This window comes from Salmo salar, unplaced genomic scaffold (assembly GCF_965601325.2).
Source record: "Salmo salar unplaced genomic scaffold, fSalSal1 ptg000468l, whole genome shotgun sequence".
Taxonomy (NCBI): Eukaryota; Metazoa; Chordata; class Actinopteri; order Salmoniformes; family Salmonidae; genus Salmo; species Salmo salar.
Window position 1 is genome coordinate 1,891,950 of NW_027675396.1, and position 13,090 is coordinate 1,905,039.

The 13,090-nt window shown below is 40.8% G+C and overlaps 1 protein-coding gene across 1 annotated transcript; it reads right to left on the reverse strand.

Moving 5' to 3' along the window:
* Positions 1–17: 17 nt before the first annotated feature.
* Positions 18–11,752, reverse strand: LOC145876174 (NLR family CARD domain-containing protein 3-like; the record flags this gene model as incomplete). Its single annotated transcript, XM_082971959.1, has 5 exons — positions 18–2,702; positions 3,062–3,108; positions 3,288–3,457; positions 9,557–9,722; positions 9,955–11,752. Coding segments are annotated over 5 exons (2,708 nt in total), but the record flags the coding sequence as incomplete, so codon positions are not given.
* Between the last annotated feature and the right edge of the window lie 1,338 nt (positions 11,753–13,090).

Below are 13,090 nucleotides of genomic sequence, written 5' to 3' on the forward strand. Positions count from 1 at the left end.
CAAACCGACAGACAGGCTTTCTTGTTTTCCGTGTTCATTTTATTCTAATTAAATAGAAGAATGAGCATTCCCATCTGCGTTTTGTCATCCATTCACCACGACAGCCATTACAACATGAGACAGGGAGAAGCAATGTAAAATCAATAATGAAATTGTTTCCACAATTAACATGCTTTTTCTTGTTTCAAGTATGTTTTATTATGAAAAGTACAATATAACCATATATACTTGTACAACTATGGAGCGTATGTCCACATATAATTGTACAATTTGTTTTTCCAACATAAAAGACAAGAAATGATCACATTGGTATTTTAACAGTGTTATTGTAAGAGTTTAAATGTTTAAACAGAGGATACATCTAAAACAGGATAAAACAAGTGCAGTATGTTGTGAGAATGTTACTTTAACGTCGACTCATAACGTCACACTATAACTTCATGGGAGTCTTGTGGAAAGACTGCATGTTGTTTTGGGTGGATTGAGTGACGTCTTCATCAACATTTTGCAGAATATTCCGGTAATATTTTCACCTCTTGTCGGCTGCAGACATTCATAAGGAGTTCCAGTAGTTTATTTGTCATTTGCAGGTATTAAAAGTAATACATACATTGTAATTCCTTGTTGGCGCTCTCTCACATACAGGACAGTACATACCAGAGGAGGCTGCTGAGGGGAGGACGGCTCATAATAATGTCTGGAACAGAGTGAATGAAATGGAACACATGGAAACCACGTGTTTGATACCATTCCACTTATTCCACTCCAGCCATTACAAGCCTGTCCTCCCTAAATAAGGTGCCACCAACCTCATGTGGTACAAACACAAACAGTAAAATATATCATAAAAAATGCAAAGTGGTAAAAGAACAGAAAATATTAACAGCCTGTCACGTGTGAGTGTCCAGTGTGTGTTTGTCCATTGTGTGTGTGTCCAGTGTGTGTGTGTGTGTCCAGTGAGTGTGTGTGTGTGTTTGTTTCAGTGTGTGTGTGTGTGTTCAGAGTGTGTCCAGTGTGTGCGTGTTTCAGTGTGTGTGTGTGTGTTCAGTGTGTGTGTGTGTGTTCAGAGTGTGTGTGTGTCCAGTGTGTGTGTGTGTGTGTGTGTCCAGTGTGTGTGTGTGTGTGTGTGTGTGTGTGTCCAGTGTGTGTGTGTGTATGTATGTGTCCAGTGTGTGTGTGTGTCCAGTGTGTGTGTGTGTGTGTGTGTGTGTGTGTGTTTCAGTGTGTGTGTGTGTGTGTGTGTGTGTTTCAGTGTGTGTGTGTGTGTTCAGTGTTTGTGTGTGTGTGTGTCCAGTGTGTGTGTGTGTGTCCAGTGTGTGTGTATGTGCCCAGTGTGTGTGTGTGTGTGTGTGTTCAGTGTGTGTGTGTGTGTTCAGTGTTTGTGTGTGTGTGTCCAGTGTGTGTGTGTGTGTTCAGTGTGTGTGTGTGTGTGTGTGTGTTCAGTGTGTGTGTGTGTGTGTTCAGTGTGTGTGTGTGTGTGTTCAGTGTGTGTGTGTGTGTCCAGTGTGTGTGTGTGTGTGTGTGTCCAGTGTGTGAGTGTGTGTCCAGTGTGTGTGTGTCCAGTGTGTGAGTGTGTGTGTGTCCAGTGTGTGAGTGTGTGTGTGTCCAGTGTCTGTGTTCAGTGTGTGTGTGTTGAGTGTGTGTGTGTGTGTGTGTTCAGTGTGTGTCCAGTTTGTGTCCAGTGTGTGTGTGTCCAGTGTGTGTGTGTGTGTCCAGAATGTGTGTGTGTGTCCAGTGTGTGTGTCCATTTTGTTTCCAGTGTGTGTGTGTCCTGTGTATTTGTGTGTGTCTAGTGTGTGTGTGTCCAGTGTGTGTGTGTGTCCAGTGTGTGTGTGTGTGTGTGTGTGTGTGTGTGTGTGTGTGTGTGTGTGTGTGTGTCCAGTGTGTGTGTGTGTGTGTGTCCAGTGTGTGTGTGTGTCTGTGTCCAGTGTGTGTGTGTGTGTCTGTGTCCAGTGTGTGTGTGTCTGTGTCCAGTGTGTGTGTGTGTCTGTGTCCAGTGTGTGTGTGTCTGTGTCCAGTGTGTGTGTGTGTGTGTCCAGTGTGTGTGTGTGTGTGTCCAGTGTGTGTGTGTGTCCAGTGTGTGTGTGTCTGTGTCCAGTGTGTGTGTGTCTGTGTCCAGTGTGTGTGTGTGTGTGTATTTGTCAGTGTCTGTGTGTATCAGTGTGTGTCAGGTAATTATTTCAGGGACACAGAGTCGCCATCAAGCCAAACCCTAAACCCTGGATAGAGGGGCTCAGTGAATGTGGAGGTGAATGTGATCAGGTGGGTCAGTGTGTCAGAGGAGGCTCTATAGAAGGACAGAGTGCCGGCTGACCATTCCAGATACACTCCTACTCTGTGGGAGCTGGAGGAGGGGACGTCTATGGTAGAGGAGTTATTATTATACCAGGCAATGTAACTGTTGTCATCGCAGATCAGACTCCAGGACTTGTCATTGTATCCAAGCCAACAGTCATCAACCCCTCCTCTCCTGTTGATTCCTTTATATGTCACTCCTATAACAGCCCCCCCACTCCACTCTACCTCCCAGTAACAGCGCCCAGTCAGACCCTCTCTACACAGCACCTGTTTACAGTCCTCAAATCTCTCTGGGTGATCAGGATATGGCTGCTCCTCTCTCCTACATGTCACCTTTCTGTTCTCCTCAGACAGAGAGAGGAGTCTGTGTACTGTGTTTAGGTCCAGTGTGAGATCACAGACATCTGATGGATGAAACCAGACACAATATTAGAAATCATCATCATTCACAATAGAATATTAACTCACTTTTCACTAATTCATTTAATGTAGATGTTTCTAGGTATCAAAAGGAGAGGTTAAGGTAACTTGAGACTTGTTGAATGATCATATGTTATACTGTATGGTAATATAAAACACAGTTATTCACAATAATTATACACACACACACCAACTCTTTGTAAACGTTGGTGTCCCTGATTTCTGCTTCTGTAGAACTACAGATGATATTTAATATGACCAAGTCAGTAATGATGTTGGTCTTTGACTTAACTTGAATTAAGACTTATTCTTAGTCATATTCTTCACAGCAGTCAACACTCACATTTTCTAAGCCCAGGTTTCATTCTGTTCTCTCCACCATGTTCCACACTGTAGCGGTAAGCAGAAGAACAGACAGTCATTGAGGGATACACCTGAACACACACACACACACACACACACACTGTCAGCATATAACTTTGTCCAAGTGGTGGTAAGAATGTTTGTCTTAACTAGCCTGAAAAGTCAAACACGTCTGATATGAACATTGACATAAACCCTCTACATACTTGAGTTTCTCCAGTCTGCAGTGTGGATCCTCCAGTCCAGCAGAGAGCAGTCTGACTCCTGAGTCTCCTGGGTGATTGTAGCTCAGGTCCAGCTCTCTCAGATGTGAGGGGTTTGACCTCAGAGATGAGACCAGAGAAGCACAGCCTTCCTCTGTGACTAGACAGCCTGACAGCCTGCAAAGAGTCAAATCATATTAAAATCACACTGCTATTCTTTGGTGGTGAAAATAGTGGCAGTATATTTCTTCAACATATTCAGATACATCAGCGTCCTGAATGAATCATGAATAGTAATGAGCAGGAAAGTTACAGAGGCTACAACAAAACATGCTAACCTCTCACCATTACCAATAACAGAGGCTACAACAAAACATGCTAACCTCTCACCATTACCAATAACAGAGGATACAACAAAACATGCTAACCTCTCACCATTACCAATAACAGAGACTACAACAAAACACTTGTTGACCAACTACAGGAATACTGACCTCAGAGTCTCCAGTCTGCAGTGTGGATCCTTCAGTCCAGCAGAGAGCAGCTTCACTCCTGAATCCTTCAGGTCATTGTTACTCAGGTCCAGCTCTCTCAGGTGTGAGGGGTTTGAACTGAGATCTGAGGCCAACACTTTACAGGATGTGTCTGTGAGTTTACAGCCAGTGAGTCTGCCAACACAGAAGAAATACAATGACAGACAGGTTGTATTAAAATGATACGCTTAGCTTTCCCTGTTTACGCTGTTACCCGTTTACAAATAATGTGTTGGGTTTGACCTCAGAGCTGAGACCAGAGAAGCACAGCCTTCCTCTGTGACTAGACAGCCTGACAGCCTGCAAAGAGTCAAATCATATTAAAATCACACTGCTATTCTTTGGTGGTGAAAATAGTGGCAGTATATTTCTTCAACATATTCAGATACATCAGCGTCCTGAAACCTTCCATATCTATTCATAAATTAATGTATCATATTATAAATGACAAATTATCAAAGTATTGCTTGTAGAGAGAAATATGTATAGTACAAATATTTGAGTAGACTGACCAGACCAGTTTAAAAGCAGTATCAGTCAGAAGACAGACAGTGAGGTATCAGATTTAGATTGTATTGAGTATACAGTCCACACATATCTATTTTGACAGTGAAGATAACATTTTAAATGTGGCTCTAAACTCCAACATTTTGGATTTCAGATCAAATGTTTCATATGAGGTGACAGTATATAATGTCACCTTTTATTTGAGGATATTTTCATACATATCTGTTCCACCATTTAGAAAAATGAAAGCACTTCATGTATCTAGTCCCCCTATTTGAAGAAGTCATAAGTATTCTGACCAATTCATTTATAGTGTATTAAAGTAGTTAAAAGATTAGTGTTTGGTTGTAAACTAGTTGGATGCATTTGCAGTTTGTTTTGGTTGTGTTTTGCCCAATAATAAAATGGTGGATGATGACTGGATAATTTTCTGTCTAAGTGAGTAGATAACATGTTTCTAAACACTACTAAATTAATCCTGATGATGCCATGATTAATACAAATCATGAATGAATCATGAATAATAATAAGTGAGGAAGTTACAGAGGCTACAACAAAACATGCTAACCTCTCACCATTACCAATAACAGAGGCTACAACAAAACATGCTAACCTCTCACCATTACCAATAACAGAGGCTACAACAAAACATGCTAACCTCTCACCATTACCAATAACAGAGGCTACAACAAAACATGCTAACCTCTCACCATTACCAATAACAGAGGCTACAACAAAACATGCTAACCTCTCACCATTACCAATAACAGAGGCTACAACAAAACATGCTAACCTCTCACCTTTACCAATAACAGAGGATACAACAAAACATGCTAACCTCTCACCATTACCAATAACAGAGAATACAACAAAACATGCTAACCTCTCACCATTACCAATAACAGAGGATACAACAAAACATGCTAACCTCTCACCATTAGCAATTTATTTATTTATTTCACCTTTATTTAACCAGGTAGGCAAGTTGAGAACAATTTCTCATTTACAATTGCGATCTGGCCAAGATAAAGCAAAGCAGTTCGACACATATAACAACACAGAGTTACACATGGAGTTAAACAAATGTAACCCTCTCACCAGGCTTGAATATGACTCTAACAATATTAACATATGTAGAGTATCTCAGCAGCATGGGATGTTAGGTGAGAAGGACATCTCCAATAAGAATTCCTATTGTAAACTATCTAGGGTTATGACAATAGGGTATTAACTTCAGATGAAATGATTATAGGTTTCTGTTATTTAATCAGGATAAACCATCCCATGCATTAAATTGAAACAATCAATGACTCCACCAAGGCAACATACATAATATTCCATATGTGTATTAAAACATTTTCAAACACAAATACATGTTCAGACACAACATCAAAATAATAAAAAAAAAAATAAACCCCAAAGAGTCGTGTCCAAATTAAGCACCTCACATTGTGGTTACTCACGACTTGGTAGATACTCCCTCAGCGAAGTATGGCAGTTCCATGCAGGTTTCCTCACAAAGTCCAAGGCAAGCACAGCTACCCATGCAGACAGTACTCCTTAGCCGTAACCGATATCCCCATGGCAACACGAACTCGTTAAGCTTCCCAAGCAATTATCTCCCGGTGTCACACGATGCTAGGCTAACCTCTAGCTGGCTAATACCTCCACGACGAGACGGTAGCTTCAGTCTTTACTAAGTTTTAACTAAATTATAACAACTCTTTTATTAAATAAAACATGTATTTCCCTTCATGTCTTAGTAGCTATGGGTTTTGTTCTAGTTCTGTCGTCTTCTTTTATAATTTTTCTTCACCAACCGTCCTGAGGTAAAACGTCCATCCTTCCATCAACGTCTTTTTCCCTCCCGTTAACCAGGTCAACTCCCATTGGCCACAACTTAACAAGCGACCTTATTGCTCAAAACTTAAACTTCAAAGTAAAACAAACTATTCACTTATACATTAAATAAATATTTCTTCAAAAAGCATAATGCATTAACAACATTACAGTTTAGGAGCAATTCAATCATCTTTTAAATATAATACCAATTAATTATAACAAATAAACTCAATACTTGGTTCAAACAAGGGTATTACACAAACATACAGTCAATAATACAGTAGAAAAATAAGTCTATATACAATGTGAGCAAATGAAGTGAAATAAGGGAGGTAAAGGCAAAAAAAGGCCATGGTGGCAAAGTAAATACAATATAGCAAGTAAAACACTGGAATGGTAGATATGCAGTGGAAGAAAGTGCAAAGTAGAAATAATGGGGTGCAAAGGAGCTAAATAAATAATTACAGTAGGGGAAGAGGTAGTTGGGCTAAATTATAGATGGGCTATGTACAGGGGCAGTAATCAATGAGCTGCTCTGACAGCTGGTGCTTAAAGCTAGTGAGGGAGATAAGTGTTTCCAGTTTTAGAGATTTTTGTAGTTCGTTCCAGTCATTGGCAGCAGAGAACTGGAAGAAGAGGCGGCCGAAGGAGGAATTGGCTTTGGGGGTGACCAGAGAGATATACCTGCTGGAGTGCGTGCTACAGGTGGGTGCTGCTATGGTGACCAGTGAGCGGAGATAAGGGGGGACTTTACCTAGCAGGGTCTTGTAGATGACCTGGAGCCAGTGGGTTTAGCGACGAGTATGAAGCGAGGGCCAACCAACGAGAGCGTACAGGTCGCAGTGGTGGGTAGTATATGGGGCTTTGGTGACAAAACGGATGGCACTGTGATAGACTGCATCCAATTTATTGAGTAGGGTATTGGAGGCTATTTTGTAAATGACATCGCCGAAGTCGAGAATCGGTAGGATGGTCAGTTTTATAAGGGTATGTTTGACAGCATGAGTGAAGGATGCTATGTTGCGAAATAGGAAGCCAATTCTAGATTTAGTTTTGGATTGGAGATGCTTATAGTGAGTCTGGAAGGAGAGTTTACAGTCTAACCAGACACCCAGGTATTTGTAGTTGTCCACATATTCTAAGTCAGAACCGTCCAGAGTAGTGATGCTGGACAGGCGGGCAGGTGCGGACAGCTATCGGTTGAAGAGCATTTACTTTTACTTGCATTTAACCTGTTAGGGCTAGGGGGCAGCATTTGCACGTCTGGATAAAAAAAATGTACCCGATTTAATCTGGTTACTAATCCTACCCAGTAACTACAATATGCATATACTTATTATATATGGATAGAAAACACTCTAAAGTTTCTAAAACTGTTTGAATGGTGTCTGTGAGTATAACAGAACTCATTTGGCAGGCAAAACCCTGAGACATTTTCTGACAGGAAGTGGATACCTGATGTGTTGTATTACCTTTAAACCTATCCCATTGAAAAACACAGGGGCTGAGGAATATTTTGGCACTTCCTATTGCTTCCACTAGATGTCACCAGCCTTTACAAAGTGTTTTGAGTCTTCTGGAGGGAGATCTGACCGAACAAGAGCCATGGAACGATGATGTCCCATTAGACACCTGGCGCGCGAGTTCATGTTGGGTACCCTCGTTCCAATACGTTATAAAAGAGTATGCATTCGTCCACCTTGAATATTATTCATGTTCTGGTTAAAAAAGGCCCTAATGATTTATGCTATACAACGTTTGACATGTTTGAACGAACGTAAATATATTTTTTCCCCTCGTTCATGACGAGAAGTCCGGCTGGCTTAGATCATGTGCTAACGAGACGGAGATTTTTGGACATAAATGATGAGCTTTTTTGAACAAAACTACATTCGTTATGGACCTGTGATACCTGGAAGTGACATCTGATGAAGAGAATCAAAGGTAATGGATTATTTACATAGTATTTTCGATTTTAGATCTCCCCAACATGACGTCTAGTCTGTATCGCAACGCGTATTTTTCTGGGCGCAGTGCTCAGATTATTGCAAAGTGTGATTTCCCAGTAAGGTTATTTTTAAATCTGGCAAGTTGATTGCGTTCAAGAGATGTAAATCTATAATTCTTTAAATGACAATATAATATTTTACCAATGTTTTCTAATTTTAATTATTTAATTTGTGACGCTGACTTGACTGCCGGTTATTGGAGGGAAACGATTTCCTCAACATCAATGCCATAGTAAAACGCTGTTTTTGGATATAAATATGAACTTGATAGAACTAAAAATGCATGCATTGTCTAACATAATGTCCTAGGAGTGTCATCTGATGGAGATTGTAAAAGGTTAGTGCATCATTTTAGCTGGTTTTATGGTTTTGGTGACCCTGTCTTTGACTTGACAAAACATTACACACAACTCTTGTAAATGTACTGTCCTAACATACTCTAAATTTATGCTTTCGCCGTAAAACCTTTTTGAAATTGTAAAACGTGGTTAGATTAAGGAGATGTTTATCTTTCAAATGGTGTAAAATAGTTGTATTTTTGAAAAATTTGAATTTTGACATTTATTTGGATTCAAATTTGCCGCTCTTGAAATGCACCTGCTGTTGATGGAGTGCACCACGGGTGGCACGCTAGCGTCCCACCTAGCCCATAGAGGTTAAGAGCAGTTGGAGGCCACGGAAGGAGAGTTGTATGGCATTGAAGCTCGTCTGGAGGTTAGTTAACAGTGTCCAAAGAAGGGCCAGAAGTATACAGAATAATACCAATAACAGAGGGGGTCTGATCTTTGTGCCTCTGTAAATTTCTCATTCATCATCATTAACGATTCATTCATGATTATTCATAATCATGGTAGCATCTACATGAATGTAGAAGTGTTCAGAAACATCTTCTATTCTTACTGACAATACAAGTGAAGTGATTCCAAAATGACAGGACATTATTCACCATTCAGTTTCTATTAGGAAAAACATAATCCAAAACACAACCAAGACAAACTGCAAATGCATTCAACAAGTTTGTAGAATCACAGCTTGATGTAATCACTGCAGGCATGGAACATGGGACTAAATACTAAACTTATGACAACTTTAATACAACATAAGTGAATTTGTCCGAATATGTAAAACTTTTTCAAATGGGAGAACTAAATACATAAAGTGCTTTCCTTTCTTAACCTCTTGGGGCTAGGTGGGACGCTAGCGTGCCACCCGTGGTGCACGATCTCAAATCCAAAATGCTGGAGCATAGCACCACATTTAAAACTGTAGGCTTCACTGTCCAAACACATATGGTGTGGACTATGTGTGTCTGGTAAACACATGTGGATCTGGTGAACAGTAATCATTTGTTGACCAACTACAGGAATACTGACCTCAGAGTCTCCAGTTTACAGTGTGGATCCTCCAGTCCAGCAGAGAGCAGATTCACTCCTGAATCCTTCAGGTCATTGTTACTCAGGTCCAGCTCTCTCAGGTGTGAGGGGTTTGACTTCAGAGCTGAGACCAGAGAAGCACAGCCTTTCTTTGTGACTCCACAGCCTGACAGCCTGCAACGAGATCATCATGACTTCACAAACATTCTGTTAATTTAACACCAGTAGTGTAGAAGGACAACGGTAGATGCATTTGGTTCATATTCCCAAACAACATATAGATTCATCTTCCATCAATGCATTTATTCAATATGTTTTTCAATATACATATTATAATACATATTTTTCTCTAAACATAATATTTCTTCCTGATGAATACTTCTTATATGTCATTTTATTTACTCACAGAGCAGCTCTGGAGGCTTTGACCACTGGCAGCAGCCTCAGAAGAGTTTCCTCTGATCTGGAGAATTTCTTCAGGTCAAACACATCCAGCTCCTTTTCTGAAGTCAGCAACACAAAGACCAGAGCTGACCACTGTGCAGGTGACAGGTTGGGTTCTGAGACACTTCCTGATCTCAGGTAGCTTTGGATCTCCTCCACTAGAGAATGGTCATTCAGTTCATTCAGACAGTGGAACAGATTGATGCTCCTCTCTGGAGAGGGATTCTCCCTGATCTTCTCCTTGATGTACTTGACTGTCTCTTCATGGCTCTGTGAGCTGCTTCTTGTCTTTGTCAGTAGACCTCGTAAGTGCTTCTGATTGGACTCCAGTGAGAGGCCCAGAAGGAAGCGGAGGAAAAGGTCCAGGTTTCCCATCTCACTTTGTAAGGCTTTATCCACAGCACTCTTGTAGACAGTAACTTCAGACTTGTCTCTGTACAGCAGAGAAAATATACTGGAATTTGTTTGCTGTTTGTCCATGAGATTCTCATTGTTGTTGATGAATGAGAGGAACACATACACAGCAGCCAGAAACTCCTGAATGCTCAGATGAACGAAGCAGTACACCTTGTCTTGGTACAAAACACATTCCTCTTTAAAGATCTGTGTGCACAATCCTGAGTACACTGAGGCTTCATTGACATCAATGCCAGCCTCTTTCAGGTCTTCTTCATAGAAAATCAGATTGCCCTTCACAAGCTGTTGAAAAGCCAGTTTTCCCAGTGACAGAACGCTCTCTTTATTCCAGTGTGGACCTGTCTCTTCTTTCCCAAGATACTTTTCATTCTTCTGTTTGGTATGAAATACCACAAGGTGTGTGTACATCTCAGTCAGAGTCTTGGGCATCTCTTCTCTCTTATGTTTCAGCATGTGTTCGAGGACTGTTGCAGAAATCCAACAGAAGACTGGAATGTGGCACATGATGTGGAGGCTCCTTGATGTCTTTATGTGTGAGATGATTCTTCTGGCCAGGTCATCATCACTGAATCTCTTCCTGAAGTACTCCTCCTTCTGTGGGTCATTGAACCCTCGTACCTCTGTCACCTGGTCAACACACCCTGAAGGGATCTTATTGGCTGCTGCAGGTCGGGTCGTTATCCAGAGGAGAGCAGAGGGAAGCAGATTTCCCTTGATGAGATTTGTCAGCAGAACATCCACTGAGGTTGACTCTGTGACGTCACAACAGATCTTGTTCTTCTGGAAGTCTAGGGGCAGTCGGCACTCATCCAGACCATCAAAGATGAACAGGACTTTGTACTTGTCAAAGTTGGAGATTCTTGATTGTTTAGTTTCCATTGAGAAGTGATTCAGAAGTTCAATGAAAGTGTGTTTGTCCTCTTTCATCAAATTCAGCTCCCGAAAAGGGAATGAAAATACAAATTGGACATCCTGATTTGCTTTTCCTTCAGCCCAGTCCAGAATGAACTTCTGCACAGAGACTGTTTTTCCAATGCCAGCGACTCCCTTTGTCAGCACAGTTCTGATACGTTTGTCTTGTCCAGTTAAGGGTTTGAAGATGTCGTTACATTTGATTGCAGTCTCTGGTCTTGCTTGTTTCCTGGTTGTTGTCTCAATCTGTCTCAGCTCATGTTCATTATTGACCTCTCCTGTTCCACCCTCTGTGATGTAGAGCTCTGTGTAGATCTTATTGAGAAGGGTTGGGTTTCCTTGTTTAGCGATCCCCTCTAATACACATTGAAACTTCTTCTTTAGATTAGATTTGAGTTCACGTTGGCAAATCACAGCAGGATCATCTGAATCTAGAAATAACACAGAGGATATTAATATTATGTCTGTTTTAATAACTACAGTATTGTAGGACTGTTATAACATTTTAAATTATAATCATTTATTCTCTTAACTGAATGTATAAATGTGTAAATGTTTTCATAATGCATTACAGACTGGTGTGACTGATTATATTATTATTGGTATTATTGATGGTATTATTAATGTTGTCTCTCTCTCTCTCTCTAAATTAATCAACACAACACATCCCTGCTGCTACTTGATGAGCTCACTAGGTGTTGTATTAAGGCTGCTACATTATCATTGAGTTACACAGCTACTTTAGCTGTACTTTAGCCACAGCTTTTAAATGTTATAAAACAGCATTCAACATGAGGCAGACAGATCTTACATTTCTCCAGTGTGTCAGCAAGCTCCTTCTGGTTCATTTTCCTCAGGACGTGCACTGTGATCTTCAGAGCCCCCTCTCTGGCACTGCTCTCCTGCCTCTCATCTTCAGCATCCACCACTTCCTCATCCTGCTTCTGACTCTCAAAGCCTTCTGGGAGTTCTGGACTAAGAATCCTCTTGAACATCTTCAGCTCGTTCTTCACAAATGTCATCATTTTCTCTTCAAGCATCTGAAATAAATCAAGTAATTAAGTTAAGCAAGAGAAGAAATGCTTTCTCATTAACACATTAATGAATAATTGACAGATCAACTTTACTTGAAGTAAACAAAAACAAATGTTCATAACAGGAACACATACACTGAATATAGAGTCCAGGTCTGTTTGATGACTCTGGGAAGACTGACCACTGAGAATCTCTGACTCTGATCTCTCCTGTTGGTTTCTGTGGACAAAACACACACACACACACACACACACACACACACACCACACACACACACACACACACACACACACACACACACACACACACACACACACACACACACACACACACACACACACACACACACACACACAAGGAGGGAATGTTGTGTTTGTTTAATATTGTTTTAGGACTATGAAAATGGACTAAAGGATTAGCCTATAGATTATGAAAACAACCAAAAGAAATGTGAAAATGGGAGAGGAGAAATGACTAGAGACAGTGTTGTTTAACTCACTGACCATGACCCATGAGTTCTTCTTACCTTTGTTCAGTAGAAAAGTCTCCCTCTCTAAACTCTATAGGATGATCCATAGACCAGTCACTCTTCATGGACACACAGCTGGGTACAGGGGAGGCTGGTCTCTCCTGCTTGATTGGTCTTCAACACAACAGAGACAAACATTACATCTCTCATCTACTCTGAGCTCAGATGGGAAACATAAGAAGACTTTCATTCCAAAATGCAACAT